This window comes from Jaculus jaculus, chromosome 1, assembly GCF_020740685.1.
Source record: "Jaculus jaculus isolate mJacJac1 chromosome 1, mJacJac1.mat.Y.cur, whole genome shotgun sequence".
NCBI classification, from domain to species: Eukaryota; Metazoa; Chordata; class Mammalia; order Rodentia; family Dipodidae; genus Jaculus; species Jaculus jaculus.
Window position 1 is genome coordinate 297,545,108 of NC_059102.1, and position 18,928 is coordinate 297,564,035.

The 18,928-nt window shown below is 46.1% G+C and overlaps 1 protein-coding gene across 1 annotated transcript in view; it reads right to left on the minus strand.

Annotated features, from left to right (window-relative positions):
- Window positions 1-13,332: 13,332 nt before the first annotated feature.
- The window catches only part of Lhx4 (LIM homeobox 4), a 49,442-nt gene continuing 43,846 nt past the window's right edge, over window positions 13,333-18,928 (minus strand). Inside the window, exons 4-6 of the mRNA XM_004658740.2 lie at window positions 16,335-16,489; window positions 15,833-16,004; window positions 13,333-13,799 (exon numbers count right to left, since the gene is read on the minus strand). Of these exons, the coding sequence (XP_004658797.1) occupies window positions 13,405-13,799; window positions 15,833-16,004; window positions 16,335-16,489 (722 nt within the window). The 3' untranslated portion in view covers window positions 13,333-13,404. The remainder of the gene's footprint in view (window positions 13,800-15,832; window positions 16,005-16,334; window positions 16,490-18,928) is intronic.

Here is an 18,928-nt window from a genome sequence, read left to right on the forward strand (position 1 = left end):
CTCTTCCACAGTGTTCTCTGAGCCTTGGAGGTGATAATAGATATGTCATTTAACAGTCACTTATTTTGGTACTTTGATGATTTCTGAGTCTCCCTGGTAGTCACCACCAACTGCATTTAGAAGCCTCCCTGACCAAAGCTTAGAGCAACACTAAACTCAGTTTTCATAGTTGTAAGTGCTTCTGCCAGTTGACATACATGGTTGTTTTCTATGCCTATTTGAAAGAACTGGGGAAGCATTTTTTAAAATTTATATTTGACACAGAGAGAGGAAGAGAATGGGCACCCCAGGGCATCCAGCCACTGCAACTGAACTCCAGACACATGCGCCGCCTTGTGCATCTGGCTTACGTGGGACCTGGAGAATTGAACCTGGGTCCTTAGGCTTCTCAGGCAAGCGACAACTGCTAAGCCAAGTCTCTAGCCTGGGGGGGGGGGGGCGGCATTTTTTGTGTTAGTGGTGGTAGTTTGGGTTTGTGTACTACGGACCAAAGCCAGAGCCTTGCACTTCTAGCACTCTATCACTGAGCCCCAGCCCCAGTTGTGGGTGCTTTTGTCTGCCTGTTTCTTTTTGGCTTTGTTTTTAAACTTTTGGCCAAGATTTCAATGATACAAATACAAGTGTACATCTACACACTAATCACACTGGCCAAGAATCTAGACTCTGATTTGACATCAGATTCTGTTGCAGGGCAGAAGTCAGCTCACATGCTCATATTTGTATGACTAATGAGGCCTTATTAAATGTATTTGCCATCTTTGACTCTCCAGAACAATGACACAGGCATTATTTACTCAGTGATCCCATGAAATAGTGTTTGTAAGGCTGCTTATATGAGGAGGAGTGAAAGACATAGACAGGTTCATGAAACGCCTGAGACTTGCTGTCACAGACTTGATAATGAAGCCACACTTAGACAGGACGAGTCTTCTGAATTGCAGCCCTTCCTGATAGACCTCAAGTGTCTTGAAGCTTGCAGACTTCCTTCTGGAACTTATTCTGTGAAAGGCATTGCTCCAGGCCACAGTGCTCCTCAGTGTGAGTATTTAGAATTAACCAGAGATGTCAGAAACCCATCAGAAACTAACTAAATCCTTTAAAACTATTCTACCTATACCTCTGATAAAGATGCAAGGAGTCGGCCAACTGGTCACATAATTGTTGTCTCTTATGCTTGTCAGGTAGGAGGCTAACAACCAAAGCATAATGTCTGGAATTATATCTATTGTGTCTTTTTTTAATGTTTCAGCATTTTCCAGCTAAAAGGTTGCTATAATCCGGTGAACCTTCCTATTAAATAGGTATTTCTTAGCTTCCTGTCAGGTTTAACTACTTGGCTGTAGGTTATTATTCCATGTACAGCACATCATCTTCAAGATTAATGAACAAGTCCTGTGACTGTGGCAGAGCTGAGCGTAGGTTGCAGAAGATTCTTAAGGATGAGTTTCTTAGCAAATATATGTACCAACTGAACGTGAATTTTTTTTATTTTTTAAGTTGAAACACAAAGGATTTTTTTGTATCAAATTTAAAGCCCCTAAAAATGTCTCCATAAAGGTTTAAATGAGTGTGTGGTGTACCTAAGGCCAGCTTCAATATAATGATGGCAATACAGAGATTAAATATTTATGAATGAATTTCAAATCCCAATTCCTAAGGTGATTTGGGTGATGTGTTTGCATAATAGTTAAAATACTATGCTTGATCTATTCTAAGAAGCAGATTTTTTTCATGTTCACCTCTCCAAAGTTGGATGTCCTTTACAGGAAGTGACATGCTTGGTTCATGTTAGGGCTTGAGTCTGAAATGTTCCTGCCAGGTGATGGTGCTGCTTTAGGAGGTTGTGGAACCTTTTGGACATGGGGTTTCCCTGGTGGATTTAGAGCCATAGGTTAGGCCTTGATAATCAGAGCCTGGCCCCATTTTTAGTCCAATCTATGTACTTCCCAGTGCTCTGAGGTGTGAGGAGTCCCAGCCAGACTAGCCACCATGAACTCCTCCATACATTCCCTGAAATGATCTGTATCCTCACACACAGAGTGCCAAAATCAATCCTTCCTCTCTCCCTTAAGTTGCCTCTGTTAGGTGTTCTGTCACAGCCATGAGAAAATTAACTAGTACACCTCAGGGGGTGTGTGTAATCAGGATAATCTTGAACTTCCAATCCTCCTGCATCCACCTCTGAACTACTGAGAAGACAGGAGCACTCTACCAGCCAAGTACCTCAGCCCAGCTTGCTTTTCAGTGATGCATAAATGAATATAACTTAACCATCCATGATATCAGGCTCAGTTAATTAATAGCAATTATACTTTGCTTTTATACAAAGTTTTATAACAGGATACTAATGTAACTCCAGAATAATTTTAAAAGTAAGAATAATTTTCTCTTTTACAAATTAAAGAAATTGAAGCTTAGAACTGTTTAAGAAATGGTCCAACATTGTAAAATTAGGAACAGTAAAATGGCCACTTATATAAACCTTGCTATATATCAAGCATTTCCATATGCATGATCATATGTCTTCAGAATCAAGGGGACTATCCAAGCCCTTGGATAACAAATTCAAAAGTTTCTGAGTCATGTTTTCAGGAGGAAGAGCCAAACCAGTACCTGCGAAGGTGCAGTATCAGGCCTCTTGGCGTATTTTACATACCTACCCATTGGGCTTTCTCTTTAGGGCACAGGAATCCCTTAATGCAGTCTTCCGGAATCATGGGACTTGAAATATTACCATGCTCACTGCTGACGCTACCTTGGACAGGCATCTACCGAGACTTCTATAACCACTCAAAAACACTCAGAGGTCAGCAGACTCAAGGAGAAACAAGTGCTTCCTTGTTATACTTATCCCCTAACACTTAGGACACATTGAGTATGATCAATTTTTTTAAATATGCATTAACTGGTATTACAGTAAAGAGCTATTTAGCCCAATATATCCACAGGTCCTTGGGACACTCCTGCTGTGCTTATCCCTGAGGAGAAGATTATGGGCCAGCTCAGTTATGACAGAGTTATGGTTTAGTTTTCAGTATTTTCACTTTCATATGGAAATTCTCTCCTGTATATTGTTATATATCAAACATTTTCTTTACTACATATTGTTATATCATTTTCCCTTGGCACAATGGCAAAGTCAAGAAGTTATTTTACATTTGTTACCCTTCTTGTGGGATGTGTACACCGAGTCACCTCTCAGGGACCGTTCCTTCCTGGGCTACATACTGCTTTGGATTCAGGACAGAATCTGCCTTGCTGTTTTTCTTCACATGTGTCTTAGAAGGGACAACTATGCATTAACAACTGAGGTTAAAAGCCACATGGAGTGGAGCCAGGCATGGTGACACACACCTTTAATCCCAGCACTCAGGAGGCAGAGGTGGAATCGCTGTGAGTTCAAGGCCACCATGAGACTACATAGTGAATTCCAGGTCAGCCTGAGCTAGAGTGAACACCTCAAGAAAACAAAAAAGGGCTGGAGAGATGGCCTAGCAGTTAAGCGCTCGCCTGTGAAGCCTAAGGACCCCGGTTCGAGGCTCGGTTCCCCAGGTCCCACGTTAGCCAGATGCACAAAGGGGCGCACGCGTCTGGAGTTCGTTTGCAGAGGCTGGAAGCCCTGGCGCGCCCATTCTCTCTCTCTCCCTCTGTCTTTCTTTCTGTGTCTGTCGCTCTCAAATAAATAAATTAAAAATGAACAAAAAATATTTAAAAAAAAAAAACAAAAAAGCCACATTGAAACCAGGTGTGGTGGTACACACCTATAATTCAGTACTTGGGAAGCTAATACAGGAGGATCAGGAGTCCAAGGACAGCCTGGACAGACTAGTGAAACCTTGTTCAAGAAAAAAAAAGAAAAAGCTAGGTATGGCGGCACAGGCCTTTACCCCCAGCACTCAGGAGGCAGAGATAGGAAGATCTCTGTGAGTCTGAGACCAGCCTGAGACTACATAGTGAATTCTATGTCAGCCTGGGCTAGTGTGAGACCCTACCTTCAAAAAAGTGGGGGGAGAAGTGCCCCACTGCATGTATTTGCTTCGTCATGGAACTGTGGATGTGAGCTTATAGGCAGATAATGACCATTTGACCCCAAAACTACTGAACAGGTGGGACTTTGTGGGTATCATCAAGGAGTAGAGAGGGCCTTTCAGTGGGCTGCCCTAGGCAGCAGCAACCAATTTATCATCTATACTAGAGCCAGGATTTATTTTTCTTCTCACTTGTGTAGCATCCCTGGTCTGTATTTCAATACTTTAAAGTTCGTTGATGGACACTTTGTGTAATAAAAAGCTCTTAAAGTACACGCACGTGGGCGCACACAGGATAAGAAGTGGCAGCGCCAGTGTGCACGGCTTTCATGGAGGACATTTGTGGAGCCCACAGCTTAGTCCTGGATATGTTTATAGCACTTTAGCTCCGTTTGTGAGTTTGGAACCCTTCCAAAAAAAGAAGAGAAAGACATATATTATTGTTTATAATCTGCTTTATTCCGCCAAACCTTGACTGAACAGACTTGTGGATTGCTGTTTAAATCCCTCAGTGCCTTTAACTACCGATACAGAAAGTGGTTAATGCGCATTCTAAACGAAGCTTGGCGTCCACTCCAGGAAATCACTTTAATTGAGGAGCATTAAATGTTAAAATGATTTTGAAAAAAAAAAAAAGAGCCAGCACACATACTGAGCATAAAAGTCCTGGGCCACCAGTAATGTCGTTTCTTGGTTATCATATGCCTCCAGCCTGGGCAAGCTTTAAGCCCTGCAGTTGACAGGTGTCGAAAATGTGACTTTAATTCCCTAGGTCACTATCTGCAGGCAACCAGCCATTAGCTGGCCAGTAAGCAGGCAACTTCAAGGACTCACTGTAGAGGAGAGGAGGGAGCTGTCAACTTTATAGATGTTTATTTTTCTGCAATAATAAACTAGTCCCAGCTGACTAAAATATGAGATTTAACCCCAAAGTCCTTGCCTGGGCTTTCCAATGCTGTGTAGAAGCCATCTGTTGAAACCTATTTACCATTTTAATGGCCTTAAAAAAAAAACAACTGCTTATTTCTAACTCTTAAGTGTATGCCAAGACCACTTTTTTCAGCCTATATTTTATCTTTTGTAAAGTAATAACCAGCCTTTTCCAAATCCCCAAGCCTCTCCCAACCACAGGGAATGCCAGTCCAGGTCTGGCAAGCAAGAGGAAGATAAATCTTTTAAAATTAATTTTTCTTTTAAAAGCACCTCTAGAGACAGCTCAGCCTCTGTACCTTGTGAGCTCTGGCCACTCTGGTGTCAGCTGAGCCACAAAGAGTGCCTTTCATCCCGCGGAAACCTTTCTCCTAGGAGCCCCTCCCCTTCTGTGTTCCTGACTAGATCCCATTAAAAAGGAAGAAGGTACATCTTGTCAAGTACAGCCTGTGACTTATTACATTTAATTATAAAATAACATGCAGGCTTGTATATATCTAAATTCATCCTTTGTGTTTGGGGAAATGAACAAAGGAAAAGTCACAGAAAGAAAAAGGTTTTAAAAGGAAAATCTTGAAATCTATATTGGCTCAAATAAGAAAATGAGGGCTGGAGAGATGGCTTAGCAGTTAATGTGCTTGCCTTCGAAGACTAAGGACCCAGGTTTGATGCCCCAGGACCCACTTAAGCCAGATGCACAAGGTGGTACATGCATCTGAAGTTTGTTTGCAGTGACTGGAGGCCCTGGCATGTTCTCTCTCTCTCTCTCTCTCTCTCTCTCTCTCTCTCTCTCTCTCTCTCTCTCTCTCTTATTCTTGATCTGCATCTTTCTCAAATATATATTTGAGAGCCCAGGCTGACCTGGAATTCAGTATGGAGTCTCAGGGTAGCCTCGAACTCACAGTGATCCTCCTACCTCTGCCTCCCAACTGCTGGGATTAAAGGCGTGCGCCACCTCTTCCTAATCATCTGTCCCATTTTATAAACATGGTTTTTCCTCTTTGGCCACACACTGTTTACCTTGCTACAGCGGCCATGATCCAAGCAATCACTCAAACCCAGTTTGCCCATGGCTTACTGGGCAGCTGGCAAGGAAAGTCTATGAAGAAAGACTGGGAATTCCAAACGATAAAACCAAAATGGCATTCTGGTGAGTGTGGGAAAGGGATTAAACAATTTCCCTTTCAGAGACTGTGAAGGATATTTGAAGGGGAGAGTTGAGACAAGGCCTCATGTAGCCTAGATTGGCTAAATACTGGACTCACTATTTAGCATAAAATGGCCTTGATCTCCTGCCTCCTCTTCCCAAGTGCTGAGATTACAGTGGGATGCACCACCATGCCCAGCTCATGATGGACAAATTTTAAACAATGTTTCAAGTGTCAAATCTAAGGCAACATACTGAGGATTGTCTTTCTTTTGATTTCACTTCTAGTTAGTAATTTACATTTCCTTGGGTCTCTTTCTCCTTTCCTGATGTTAGCTCAGTAGAACCCTGGACCCAAGAAAGAAAGGGCTAGAAAGGAAAGTGTGGAGACATGACAGCTGAGCTTCCATGGGCTCTGCACAGTGGGTCTTAGTTTGTGCTTTCTGGACTATGATTGCTTTAAGCAGCTGTCCTTCTGGAAAGTCACAGTCCAAAACAAGATCAGACTGCTCAGGACTCTAATGACTGAACTGCAAGTGGGGGAAGAGGCCCAAATCCTTTCTCCTTCATGAGCTGAGGACACATTTAGCCATTCCAAAAGTTACTAGGTTCACATTGTGGTGAGAGCCCTGCACACCACAGCATAGAATGGAAATGGTCCCATGAGTTGTCAAAACAAGTGATGGTGCCTTAAAAGCAGACACATATTCAGGCTAGTGATGAGAGGTTTGAAAACGGAAGACAAATCAGGCTGCCTAAGACTCTACAGCCTACTCCATCTCAGCTTTGTCATTGGTATCTCCAAATATGAAGATACAAAATCAAATTTAGAAGTCATGGAACCTTTTGAAGCCATGTGGTAGCTAACTTTTTATAGCCATTTCCCTGAGAATCATCCAAGGGACTGGGGTAGCAAAGAAAAAACAAAGGTGTGGCTGGAGAGATGGCATAGTGGTTAAGGTGTTTGCCTGTGAAGCCTAACGACTCATGTTCAACTCTCCAGATCCCATGTAAGCCAGACGCACAAGGTGGTGCACGTGTCTGGAGTTCAGTTGCAGTGGCTGGAGGCCCTGGCATGCTAATTCTTGCTCGCTCGCTCACTCGCTCTCACTTCCTCTCTCTCACTAAAAAATTTAAAAAAGGCTAGGCACGTCTGTCATGATGGAAACCAACTGCCCTCTAATTGGACTAGAGGCCCGCTCCATGGGAGGGAATACATCCCTGATACTGAAAACTTAAAACAGGGGTAGTCATGAGCCCTAGGGGTGTAACATCTGCTGCTGTGTGGATAAATGTATATACTATGCTTATCAAACTACCCAGTAAGCACTTCTCTTAATGTTCATACCCTTACATTACTGCTACTCTCACTTTTGATAGAGAATCTTCGCTCTTCAGATGGCAGTGACCTTGGGATGACTCAGAAGGCATCATGGTGCTAGAAAGAAGTGACAGGAGTGCTCAGTACTACAATATCTCTATCACCCCTTTCTAAGGCTCAGGGTCTATTGCAGAAGAGGTGGCAGAAAGAATGTAAGAACCTAAGGAAGGGTAGGACTCCTTACAACATGCTCCCCCCAGACAAAAAAATGGCCTGGATATCCATGACCTCACAGTGCCTGACATTACTTACACAAGACCATCATAATAGGAGGAAAAGATCATGACATCAAAATAAAAGAGACACTTTTGATTGAGAGAGTGAAGGGATATGATGGAGAATGGAGTTTCCTAGGGGAAAGTGGGGGGAGAAAGGGCATTACCATGGGATATTTTTTATAATCATGGACATTGTTAATTAAAAAAAAAATGAAAAAAAAAGGGCTAGTCTGTTGGGCCTGCCAAAAACAAAAACAGACCTGCAGGGTTCCCGTCTTTGCTGCCAACTCCTATTCCCACTTGCTCTCCTTACCTTCTCTCTCCCCTTCCTTGCTCCATTAACCTAGTAAGACCTTTTGCCATGCTCACCGTCATAAAGTACTAACCACAGGCGATGAGTTTATGCCAACATAAATCTCCTTGATAGCAGAGCTGACAGTGGGGCAGAATGTACCTAAGACTTTGGTTGTCACAACAACCCAATAGCAGCACTAGAAAACTCAGAGGTGTAGATCCCAGCCTCCTGCTTTGTACTTTAAATAAACGTGTAGTACCTTTCAAAAGTGTGCCAAGAAAGGAAAGAGAAAAAGGAAAGGGGTGCCGGGCATGGAGATGAACGCCTTTAATCCCAACATCATTGGGAGGCAGAGGTAGGAGGATCCCTGTGAGTTTGAGGCCAGCCTGAAACTACAGAGTAAGTTCCAGTGGGGAAAACTTTTTTTTTTTTTTTTTTTTTTTTTTTGGTTTTTCGAGGTAGGGTCTCACTCTAGCCCAGGCTGACCTGGAATTCACTATGGAGTCTCAGGGTGGCCTCAAACTCACGGTGATCCTCCCACCTCTGCCTCCCGAGTGCTGGGATTAAAGGCGTGCGCCACCACGCCTGGCTGGGAAAACTTTTTTAAAATAATAGGACAAACAAAAAATATTCAACTATATGGTCTCGAGCAGGGTGGTAGCTTAGCTGGGAAAGTGTTTGCCTAGCCTTCACTGGGTTTGCCCCTCCACTGCATTAATCCAGGTGTCGTGGTGTACCCCTAGAATCAAATCCCTGCACTCGGAAGATGGCTCAGAAGTTTGGGGTCGTCCGTGGCTACATACCAAGCATGGGCTTTGTGAATCCTTGTCTCAGAAATAAAAAAAAATGTGGTTGACAGATTTTTTTCCTCTGCCCATTTCCAAAACTTGGGGCAAAGGGTTGTGCCCCAGGAAGTTGCCATGAGAAAAGCCAGAAAGCCTCCATCGATCAGCCTTCATTGACTAGAGCTGATAATGGCCGTGAGTGGTCCAGCATTCAGACTTACAATTTTGGTCTCCTTCTGATCATGCAAGGACTGTAAGTGAGCCCAGCTTATTAGTCCACCTGTAACAAGAGAGCAACCCTCCACAGACCCAAATGACGACCGAGACACAACAGCTTCTAAAGAATTTCAGTATTTATTTTACACAGTTTTACCATACACATCTCATGCCAACACACAGGAGGCATATACAAACAAACGCACCAGCTCTGCTCTCCAAAGTCACATGGCCAATAAATAAGGATGGGTGGGTGCTTTTTTTTTCTTTTCTTTTTTTCCAGGAAACGCAATTTCATTTCTTTTTAACTGTACAAAATTTACACTGCGAAGGATGAGGGCAACGATCCAGAGCTTAGGAGATCTGGGCTTTGAGGTCTGACTATGAGCTCAGAGCAGTGTCTGTGATCCTGCAGCCCTGAACCTACTTGTGTCCCTCACGTGGGAAAGTCCAATGTGACCCTTGCCTCCAGGGGGGCAACAGGCGGGGACCCACCTGGGCTCTGCCTTCCTGAGGAAAGGGTCGCTTGGCCACCTCCCAAACCTGCAGCTGTCTCCTCGCCAGAGCTAGCAGCATGAATCTGTGCTTTTAGGGTGGTCTACCAAGCAGAGTGGGGGTGGGATGGCTTTGCTGAGCTCTCTCTTTTTGGCTCCAGTCACTGTTAGAGCAGTTGGAGCAACTACTGCTGCAAAAAGGGCCAATTGACCAATCCAAGAAAGAGAGAGCCAGTGATGTGCTTTTATTTAGCTTTCAGCATGCCCAGAGCCCTTCAGCAGCAGGCAATAAAACAAAACTCATTTCCGCTTAATTGAATTTCTCTTCATCTCACCGTTTCCAATTTGTAAAGTGCAATGTTTAAAAATGAGCCTCCTCAGGCCTTCCAGAGCCCACTGGCTGAGGAGGCGTGGTCATTATTCCCATGGGTAAAACGAAGGTGTCAGTCTTAGAGTTGAGGGAGGGGCTGTGTAGGGCTGGAAGTGCAGCTGGGTCAGAAGCCTGGGCCCCTCCAGCAAGGAGGCAAGTTCAAAGTCACTAGCTTTGAGCTTCAGATGTGGGACTGTCTTTTGTTTGAAAGAGTTTATTTTGACTTACTTACAAAGTGAACTTAATGATGAAGATCTAACAACCCCCAATTATCTTACTACATTTTATGTTTTACAATGGCACCAAAAAAAAAAAAAAAAAAAAAAACCTTTAAGGACTCCGCCAAGTGCTTTTCTGAGGTCTTAATTTTGATCTTTCCCTGTGGTCTCACTGTAGTCATTTTCAGGAACAGTGTTATCAGCAAGGTAGTTGATGTGCATCTTCTATTACATTCATAACAACCAGCTGAGGCAAGGAGGTGGGAGCACACAGCCAGAAAGGATGCACCCGAGGTTGCCCAGCAAGTCCCTAAAGAAATGCTCCTCAACAACACGATCTGCCCATCAAGCCAGCAAGCGCTTGGATATGGTATTTCCCCCCTGGTTTTATCACTTTCAGCAAATACTGATGTCTCCATAGCCACTCTTTTCCCATCTTTGCTTATGCTAGGTATCACTGGAAACTTAGTTGGCTTGGGTTATTTGATTTTTTCCTTTTCATAATTTTCTTTTAGGTTTGCTCTGGGATCCAGAAGCCCCCTAGGCCGACTCTAAACTGGTTGTTCATTGTTCTCTTAGAGCCAAAGACAGGCCCACATATTCTAAATGCTCCTAGAAGGGCACACTCACTTTTAAAAAATCATTTTCATCCTTGGGCAAATCGGAAACAGCCTAGCAATAGACTACTGAACCCTGTTCTCCATCTCAAGCCCCAGAAGCCAAAGAACCGTCTTGGCACACAGTGCTCATCAGTGGCACTGGCCCATCTGCAATGCCAGCACAGAGCTCTTAGAATCCGAGAACTGCCATGGTTGTGCTTCTAAATGTGCACCAGTGTGCTGCTCTCTGGGGAGGTGGCTCTGGAGACGGAACTTAAATAAAACTCTCATGGTCCTCTGGCCAGTGCTCTCTTATGAGCTTTTCCAGCTCACCAGCCCAGATGAAACCAAAGAAACTACTACCAGTGTTGCTGCACTGCCCCCCACGTTCCCCTAGAGACTCCCTGAATTGGTATGATTGAGGCGGCCTCCTATTCTGCTTTCATCACTGATCGGAAGTATGATTAATTCATTTACAGGGACAAAAAGTGGTCAACTTCAGTTGATCATCAATGATACAACACAGAGTGGAGCTATCCCTTTGAAGAGCCTGCTGACCTGTACTACGCTCAAACCCGGGCCTCTGAGCCCACGAGATACTAAGTCGGTAGTCACACCGAGCCAGCGGCCAAGCAAGGGCAGCTTTTCACCTGGATTGCCCGGCACGGCCTCTCCCCTGCTGAGGGTGGGCCATTTAAGAAGGCAGTCTCCAAATACCTGCTTGCAATTTCTTTCCCTTCACGTGCCTTGTTATGTTGCGCTTGTGTCTCGTTCCCACCCCAACATTCATGTTGCTGGGAAATTTCAGTAGCATTGAATCCATGGAACCTCAAGGAAAAGGTGTGTTTGCAGACTTCCCAAGCAAAAACCAGGTCAGTTGCAGCCCATGACAGCAAGGTGGTACACTACAAAATTGGCCAGTGAAAAGGCAATTGAAGGGTAATCCAGGAATTGACTGTATCTTTTAAGGAGCTCAATCGAACTTCAGTAAGTCCCAGAAAGAACCTAATGGAAGAGGCAGCCAAAGAATTACATCTTCCTTTCCTCGGCCTGCCACGTGCCTGAATCTTTGCAGTCCTCAAACTATGACCCACAGTTCACAGGACGAAGGGTCCTTGGGGCCTTTGTTCCAATGACTTCATGTGAAATAAAGACAATGCCTTCTCATCCTCAACTACCCTGCGATCTTATTTAAAAAATGTGAAGCCCGAAGAAGCAAAGCACAGTTTCGCAAGGGGCCGGGAATAAGTTCCAACTGGCTAAATTCCCAGCTTGCACATGGAGAACTTCCAGAAGTGGAGCACACGGGTAGCAGATGCCCCATCACTCACAGCCATGTCTCCTCCAGAAATGCACTCTCTCCTGGGTGGCAAGCAGGACAGGCCTCGCCCTGACTGCAAGCTTAGTAAGGTACTACTGCAAGGCTGTAAAGCAGAGAGTCCCTGCACTGGCCCTGGCTGGAGCCCTGTGGCTTTCTGAGCGCAGGACTGGAGCCTACGACATGGCATCAGCCCAGACAGCAAGCCGGAGAGATGAGGCCCAAAGACCGCTGGGAACATTTTGGACAATTTTAATGCTTGCTGCCTAAATTCTCCCAGCCAAGGTAAGCAAAATAAATAAATAAAAGGCATGGCTGGTTCCCAGAAGTGACCAACTGAGTCAGCTAGTACAGCAGAGAAAGCTTTCATTCGCAAGGGGAGGATCAACCCTGCAAGCTCATTTGAACCATCTCTCTCCAAGCACAGCAGGCTCTCCAAATTTCCTTTTACCCTACAAGGATGGGGAACTCTGGGAAACCAACATGTGCCAATGTGGCTAAACAGACTGCACGTTTAGAACTCAAATGTGTCTACAAATGTTTTCACTGATTGTCGTTTTACTCTCAGCGTGGTTCAGCTTTGATCATTTTGAGGCCCACAGCCTGTCTTGGGGAGCAAATGGTGTAAGCAAACAAAAAAGGCACTCTGTGCACCAGGGCGACTCATTGGGCAGTCTGCAAAGGGCCAGGGCCACTCAGGTCCAGTTTCAGAGTCACACAGTGGAAACCACTTCTTCTGTCATGATTCAAGGAGATAGATGGGATTTCTTAAAAATCAAAACTGACTCTGGTTTATACTTTCAGGTAGCAAAGAAGTCATGTTTTCACAGCAACAAACAAAACAAGGGCAGGGGGCCATGGTTTTAATATCAAACTGTGGCCATCAATGTTTCCACTGACCTTTAACAAACTATTTTATTTTGAAAATTAGGGTGCAGTCAAGGTGTTCCAGAAATCACTATTACACTCAAGGGCCGTGATGCTTCTGCCTCAGGAATCTCGGTTCTAGTGATTTAGGAGGAAAAGTGTGAAATGCACCAGCTGGAGCAGTGTTCCCAGAGGCCAAGGTGGCCTGTCGCAGTCACCTTGTGTTGTCAAAGCACTGAGCAGCCAAAGCCTCTAAGCAGGGCGGGAGGGGTGGAAGCCAGAAAGCTAGCATCCCTAGAGCTCTAGGCTGTCCACCCCAGGCTGGAGCTGAGTGAAATAAAGCCGTTCTTCCGCCACCTCCCAAGAAAGCAATGCCCTAGTGTGGTCTCACGGCCTTCTAGCGCTCGGCAGAGGACTTCCATTGAAAATAATGGAAATTCACATTGATGTACTTTTGATCCTTAAGAGGCAAGTCTCTTTTGATCCTTGAAGATATTCTCTCAAGCGGGAGGACAGTTAGAGTGGGGAGGAGAGAAGCTTAAAAAGGAGGGTGATCCATTTCATCCAGCCAAGAGGCTGGGCTCGTTGGAAAATCGGGGTAACCTACACTGCTTCCTGTAGAGATGTCAGAGGTGGGTCCCCCAGCCATGGCTCTCAGCGTCTGGCTGACTCCCTGCCCTGCATGCGCAATAATGCCCAGATTACTGTCCACCGTGTAATCCAGCCCATTGAGCAAAGGAGTGTGGGATGGCAGGGACGATATGGAGGACGGAGACTGGGGGACTCCATAGGGACTCCCATCCCTCAAGTCCTGATAGGATTGTCCCGTCCCATCCATGGAGAAGCTCCCATTCATTAACTGTCCGCCTGTAACGTCCCCCACGTTGCCATAAATCCTATTGGTGTGGCCAAGTTCTGAGAGAATTTGATCCTCTGTGGACAAAAAAATGGAGATTTATTGTCAGCTGCCAGGACTCTAGTGGTCCCTGCTCCTCATAACCAACAATACACATGACCAGCAAAGATGCCCAGGGCAGCAGCTTGCCTCATTGCCAAGCACAGGTGAGACATCAGTATGTCAGCCTGCCGTCTAGAGAGTAACCCAGGCCAGGAAGAGAACAAGAAACACCTATAGAGACTGAATCCCAGGTCCCAAAGGCAGGAGAGGTGTCTGGTGATCTTGTCGGTCCAGAGTGGCACACGTGCTAAGACACTCTGGCTATGCCAAGGAGTATGAATGTCCCAGGTTTGGTGGGTCCTGTTATCCATGTCAAAAATAGAAACATAATGACAGGATTGACCCTAAAGGCTTCCAAGCTGAAAAGTGGTTGGTTGGGAAGCAGGCCTGTAGGATAGCAGTATCTGGGGATCGTTCTTAGGTCTGTGTACATAATCCCAATCTACCTGAAAAAGGGGTTCAATATATAGCCAAGTGGTGGCAGTGAATGACTTCATGAGAGCACATGGACCCTATTGCTGCTTGAAGAATTCCACTGAGGGGATCTACTGGAATCTTTAGCTCGTGAAAGAATTTGTCTCTCCAACAGGGATGAGGAGGTCTAGTCTTCAGAAATATGAGCGTGTGCTACCCAGAGGGAACATGTCATATCTGGGTGTATGTCAGCCCAGGACTCACCTGCTCGCAACCCAATGCACGACTAAACAAGATTTTGCAAGTATCTCTGTTCCAGGCATGGATTTCAGTGGCTGAGATCAGATTAAATGTTTTTTCTCAACCCTGACAAGAGGCCTAGAAAGTGGGCCCACGACCCCTGTGCCCTCCTTGGGTCCCAAGCCCTGTGTCCTAGACTGACCCCTGGGCTAACCAGAACTCTGGGCTGAGCTCAGCGCTCTCAGATTTGGGCAACTTATTCTCCTATCTCCCTCTTCTACGTCTACCTGGGCCTGCACATCATAGAGCCTCCACCGACTGGACAGCTTATCCCACCTCTCGGAGCCCCCGTCCCACTCATGAAATTAAAGGCGGGGAGCTCGTATTCTCAAAGGGAGCATAAGAGGAAGGTTCAGCTCCCATGTCAAGTGGCTGTCATTTAGTCCTTTGCCTGTACCTGCCATCCCCTGTGATGACTCCTGTGGGGACCCTGCCTTCCAAGTATTTCCATGTATACAAGCGTGTTTAGTGCTCTCTCTCTCTCTCCCTCTCTCTCTCTCTCCAAGCACACCCACAGCTGTTGTGCTCACTGACACGCATGACAACTGTGAGGTGGGCAAGGAAGTGGTATTCCCATGCGTAGGTAGGCACGTCCATACTCTAGTTTTCTGACCTGCAGTTTGGTGCTCTTCCCTTCCCCCAACAGAAGACCTTGCACATTTGAGGACTGAGTAACTGAGAACAGTTGGGGTAATTTGCAAACAACCCGAGAATCCACTCATATGGTAATTTGCAATTCTGCTGATGCACAAATTTGAATATAGCGCATGCTGCAAAGCTCGTGTGCAGGATGAAGTGAGTGGTGGGGGAAGGGAGTTCAGAAATGCAGCCGTTTCCCCATCTCACATGCATTCTTAATACCACTGATTTCTCCGAAGAAGGCCAGTTGAGCGTGTGCCCCCACCATGAGCATTAGAGGAACAGGTCACTCTCAGGGACCATAGGAGGGTGTCAGCGTCCCTCTAAAGGGGAGAAGTGCAAGAGCAGAACTGGGACAAAGACTGAAATACAGCCATCTGCCACCAGCTGTGTGGGCTGGCAAGGGAGCCCCTGGCCCAGGACACAGCAAGGCCAAAGTGCAGGGAACCCAGCCTCCAAGTGTCAGGAACCGCGGTCTCTTGCTTTCTACTCTTCATTTCCCTGGAAAGGGTCGCTAATAGCTTCCCCACCCTTTCCTGCAATTCTGGGGGAAAGCTAGTGCTCTGGAGGGGACTGTCAAAGCCAGCTGGCAGGGATTACTGTTCCCCGGGGGACTTGCCTAGGGCCTCAGCCTCACCCATCCAGGCCTGCTCACCTCGGAAGCTCAGCTCACTGTCACTAACCCCACAGTCCTCAGCCGAGCTCTCCTTCTCCTGCTTGCTGCCTCCCCGGCTCCTCTTGACACTCTTGTAGAACTGGCCCCAGCGATGCCGACCCGCGTCCTTCTTCAGGCGTTTCTCCTTGGCCCTTCGGTTCTGAAACCAAACCTGCACCAAGCACAAAGGACATGCTCAGGGGGTGTCCAAGGCCCTCAGGACCCTAAGACATGTGCTTGGAAATAGACTGAAGCCTTGGTATAGTGCCAGACCAAAGAGCAAAGTGCCCATTTTCCCCTCAGCTTGGGCTGCAGGACTCCGCTTCTGCCTTTGGCACATGTCCCAGGGTGGTGGAATGGTCCCTAGAGGGACCAGTGTCACCGGTCACCAGGTGATGTCATTCATGTTCCCAAGCCTCCCTCAGGTGGAAAGCACAGACCTAAGGTCCCTTCCTGCTCCAGGCCTAGCTCCCCAGAGGACAAAGGCGTGCCGGCATCTCACCTGTACCACCCTCATGTCCAGGCCTGTTTCTGAGGACAGCTGCTCCCGCACGTGCCTGGCCGGCTTTGGGGAGTTCTTGTAGGCATTCTTTAACGTCTCCAGCTGCTTTGCGGTAATGGTGGTCCTCGGCCGCTTAGCTCCCGCCTCAGAGTCATCTGCAATGAAAACCAGCTGACTGTCACCAACTGGGTGTCTGCTGCCTTCCTTCCTTTCTTTCTTCCTTCCTTCCTTCCTTTCTTCCTTCCCCAGGGAGGAATGCACAGTGACCCCCACCCAGAGGAGATGACTCAGGCAGTGCAGCCTTTCAGGCACTGACAGTGAGACCCACCCTCCAATCTCCACTCAGCTCCCAATTCTCCCCCTCTGGCCAGTCTAGCTTCACAGAGGCTTGTCAAAGAACTGAACATAAACAATTCAGAGCCAGGCGTGGTGGCACCTACTCAGGAGGCAGAGGTGGGAGGATCACCATGAGCTCAAGGCCACCCTGAGACTACATAAGTGAATTCCAGGTCAGCCGGAGCTACAGTGAGACCCTACCTCAGAAAACCAAAAAAACACCCACAAATTTTCCTGGCATGACAAATACTTTGCTTAGACTCTCTGGAGTCACTCCCAGGGCTATTAGATAAGAACCCCTACCACTCACCTATCCATGGCCTCCCATTCCTCTAGCCTTTTTGCTTCTGCATGGCCTCCTGGGTTCACAACTGAAGGGAGCCTTATAAACACATAGGCTCACTAATTGTTTGTGTGTTTATGAAGTGTGGGTCACCCCCCGCTCTGTGGGTTAGAAAGTCAATTTAGTGGGTGAAAACTGACAACAGGGCTGGTGAGATGGTTCAGTGGTTAAGGCACTTGCTTGCAAAGCCTGATGGCCCAGGCTCAATTGCCCAGTACTCATGTAGACCCAGATGCCAAAGTGGTGCGTGCATCTGGAGTTCATCTGCAGAGACAGAGGCCTTGGCATGCCTGTGCTCACTTGCTCTCTCTCTCTAAATAATTTTTTTTAATTCATATTTTTACTTTTTACTTATTTGCAAGAAGAGAGAGAAATGGGTGCACCAAGGCCGCTAGCCACTGCAAACAAACTCCAGATGCATGTACCACTTTACGCATCTGGTTTTAGGTGGTTGCTGGGGAATTGAACTCAGGTCGTTTGCAGGGAAGCACCTTAACTATGAACCATCTCTCCAGTACTAAAACAATATTTTTTTTTTAAAGTGAAAGCTTTCAGTGCCTCTCACATTTGATGGGAAATAGTTTCCTTTTTTAATTTTTATTTATTTAGTTGAGAGTGACAGAAAGAGGCAGTTAGAGAGAGAATGGGCGTGCCAGGGCTTCCAGCCACTGCAAACGAACTCCAGACGCGTGCGCCCCCTTGTGCATCTGGCTAACGTGGGTCCTGGGGAATCGAGCCTCGAACCGGGGTCCTTAGGCTTCACAGGCAAGCGCTTAACCGCTAAGCCATCTCTCCAGCCCAAAACAATATATTTTTTTAAAATAACTGGGACATTTACACTGCTGTGTCAGGCACTGGTCCCATTTAAAAAAAGAATAGAACAAAAATGAAAAATTGTTTTGTAAACTGCTTTTGTCTTCATGTATGAATGCATATTTGATGTCAATTTGAATTATGCAAATATATGACAGTGTGCTTTAAAAAGATGTAGCAGTCTTCATGTACAAAATAATGAAACAACCAAAAGTGTGGGCCAGGCACAGTGGCATGTGCCTGCAATCCAGCTGCTGTGGAGGCTGAGGCAAGAAGATCACTTGAGGCCAAGTCTGAGGCCAGTTCTAGACAACACAGCAAGGCCCACATCTGAAAAAATTAAAAAATAGAGAGAGAGAGAGAGAGAAAAGTGGAGAATCACTTAATTTTCAAACAGCTTGGCCTAGTGAATTAGAAAGTGTTTTCTCGGGCTGGGGAAATGACTTAGCCATTAAGGCGTTTGCCTGCGAAGCCTAAGAACCCTGGTTCGATTCCCCAGGACTCACATTAGCCAGATACACAAGGGGTCACATGCGTCTGGAGTTCATTTGCAGTGGCTGGAGGCCCTGGCATGCCCATTCTCTCTTTCTCTCTATCGGCCTCTTTCTTCTCTCTATGTATATTTAAGGTGTGCACTACCATGCCTGGCTTTAAAAAAAGAAAAAGAAGCCGGGCGTGGTGGCGCACACCTTTAATCCCAGCACTCGGGAGGCAGAGGTAGGAGGATCGCCATGAGTTCAAGGCCACCCTGAGACTCCATAGTGAATTCCAGGTCAGTCTGGGCCAGAGTGAGACCCTACCTCGAAAAACCAAAAAAAAAAAAAAAAAAAAGAAAAAGAAATTGTTTTCTCATGGCCAGGTGTCAGTGCTCGGTGGTACAGCTGTCACCCTGGTCCACTGGGTTAGCACCACCACTCATGTGCGCAGGACTTTCTTCATGTGATTATGGGAACTATTATGCTGTTATTTTAACATTCACTGTTATTATGATTTAAAATCTTTTTTATATCCTATAACAACGTCATCCAAGTATTCATTAAGTAGTGGGGGCAGTGCTCATACTGAAAAATGTACCCAAAAATCCATAACTTTGGTGCGGAAG